The sequence below is a fragment of the Monoraphidium neglectum genome (assembly GCF_000611645.1).
Source record: "Monoraphidium neglectum strain SAG 48.87 unplaced genomic scaffold scaffold00050, whole genome shotgun sequence".
NCBI classification, from domain to species: Eukaryota; Viridiplantae; Chlorophyta; class Chlorophyceae; order Sphaeropleales; family Selenastraceae; genus Monoraphidium; species Monoraphidium neglectum.
In genome coordinates this window covers 28,811-30,859 of record NW_014013578.1, presented here as the reverse complement: position 1 = coordinate 30,859, position 2,049 = coordinate 28,811, and the positions used below count along the sequence as shown (strand labels likewise).

The 2,049-nt window shown below is 64.4% G+C and overlaps 1 protein-coding gene across 1 annotated transcript in view; it reads left to right on the top strand.

Annotated features, from left to right (window-relative positions):
- The window catches only part of MNEG_0590 (tyramine oxidase), a gene marked incomplete at both ends in the record, with an annotated part of 7,359 nt that overhangs the window by 2,874 nt on the left and 2,436 nt on the right, over positions 1–2,049 (top strand). Inside the window, 5 exons of the mRNA XM_014050929.1 lie at positions 245–377; positions 627–781; positions 1,007–1,139; positions 1,385–1,480; positions 1,723–1,806. Coding sequence (XP_013906383.1) covers positions 245–377; positions 627–781; positions 1,007–1,139; positions 1,385–1,480; positions 1,723–1,806 — 601 coding nt within the window. The remainder of the gene's footprint in view (positions 1–244; positions 378–626; positions 782–1,006; positions 1,140–1,384; positions 1,481–1,722; positions 1,807–2,049) is intronic.

The window sequence follows — 2,049 nt, the reverse complement described above, 5'->3', positions numbered from 1 at the left end:
GGGGGGGGGGGGGGGGGGGGGGGGGGGCACCTGGCCAATTCAAGAGTGGTGGGCTGTCATCCGGCAGCCATCGGGCGGCTGCGCCCCCAAGCGATCCAGCGGCGCATACAATTCAGCAGCCTGCGGCGCTGGCCGGCTATTGTGTTTATTGTCAGGACAAACGCCACTGGTTGGCGGCCAGCACTGTGTTTCCCTCTCGGGCAGTGATCCAATGTGTAAAAACACAACTGCCAAAAACCACCAGGATCCCCCCGACGCTGGTCAACTACCACGCCGACCTGGCAAACGGCACCACCGGCACGGGGTGGCGCTCTGACCTGAGGCCCATCGACATCACGCAGCCGGAGGGGCCGTCCTTCACGGTCGAGGGCACGCTGGTGCGCGCCCTTGTTTTGCGGCCGTTGGGGCCGCTGTGACGTCACCATGCGTCAGCGCGACGCTCCCGTCGCCCTGCCCGTCGCGCGCGCGCGATGCTGCCCGCGTATATGCCATGCACTCGCCTTTGCATGGGTGCACAGGCGCGCTCTCACCCGCCCACCCGGTCTTACATTCTATCCCTGTCAAGCTGCCTCCCATACAACTCAAAATTTCCGCCAACCAACCCTACCCCCTGGCCCACCAAAAAGGTCAAGTGGCAGAAGTGGCAGGTGCGGCTGGGCTTCACCCCCCGAGAGGGCCTCGTGCTCCACAACGTCGGCTGGCAGGAGGAGGGCGGCCGCGTGCGCCCCATCCTGCACCGCGCCAGCCTGGTGGAGATGGCCGTGCCCTATGGCGACCCAAAGTGAGTCCCCTAGAACTCCTCTCCACTCTCCTCATTTTGTGCTTTGCTTGGGTCTTTGGGCCCCTGATTATCCGACATAGACCTTCGCATTGGGGCTTGAGATGCTCGCATGTCAGGTCGGCGTCCAGCAGTTCGCACGCGCCCTGCGAATGTTGGCCGACAACATGCGTTTTTTCTGCTAGGTTTTCAAGCCGTCTGCCGCCCCATCAACCCGACCCCCCGCAGCCAGCCGTACGTGCGCAAGTGCGCGTTTGACGTGGGGGACTACGGCATGGGGTTCACGGCCAACAGCCTGGAGCTGGGCTGCGACTGCGTCGGCCACATCAAGTACTTTGATGGAGTGGTCAACAACGCAAAGGTGGGGCCGGCTTTTTGGCCCGAACGCGTGGGCGCGCCGGACACCTGGAGTTTGGTGCGCACTCCCCGTGGTACAGCGTGCATGCTCGTGCAAGGTCGGCCAGCCAACACCCGAATCTCAGTGCTGCTTGGCCCCACGGGGTTGCCGTCGCCAGCATCCTAGCTGGCACGGAAACCAGACCCTAACCACCGAACCGCTACACCCTGATCCCGGCTGGCGCCGCCCCCTCTTTCCCCCGCGCCCAGGGCGAGCCGCTGGTGATCCGCAACGCCATCTGCCTGCATGAGGAGGACGCGGGGATGCTCTGGAAGCACACAGACACGCGGCTCAACAGGGTCGAGGTGCGGGCCCCTCCCCTGGCCCCTCCCCGGCCCCTCCCCTCCCCTGCCCCCGTGCTTGTTGCCCCCTCGCCCCGGCACACCGCCGCGGCTGCCCCCTCGCACCTCCTATTTCCCCTGGCCCGCAGCGCTTTCGTGCGCTGCCGCTGATTGTCCTAAGGGCTTCTGTTGTGTCTCCCTGGCCCCTGGCCCCTGGCGTGCTGCCCGGCCTTCGCCATAGCCCTGTTGCTGCGACCCCTTTGCAGGTGCGGCGCAACCGGCGCCTGGTGGTGTCGCAGGTGTCAACCTTTGCGAACTACGAGTACGCCATGTACTGGAACTTTTACATTGTGAGAACAGCCGCCTGGGATTATGCAATGTTTGTTTTCATCCTGGGACTCTTTCACCAGGCCGATCCCAATTCGGGAAGTGCTGCTATGAAGTTGCATTCTTCCTGCATCCTGTTTGGGTTTGACTTGGCGTCGCGCCCTCGCGACCGCATTCTCGCTCGCGGCTTGAATCCGCCACGGCGTAAAAGGTGACGCTTACCTCCCTTCCAACCCCCACAACTGCCGGCTGCGACCCCCTCCCCC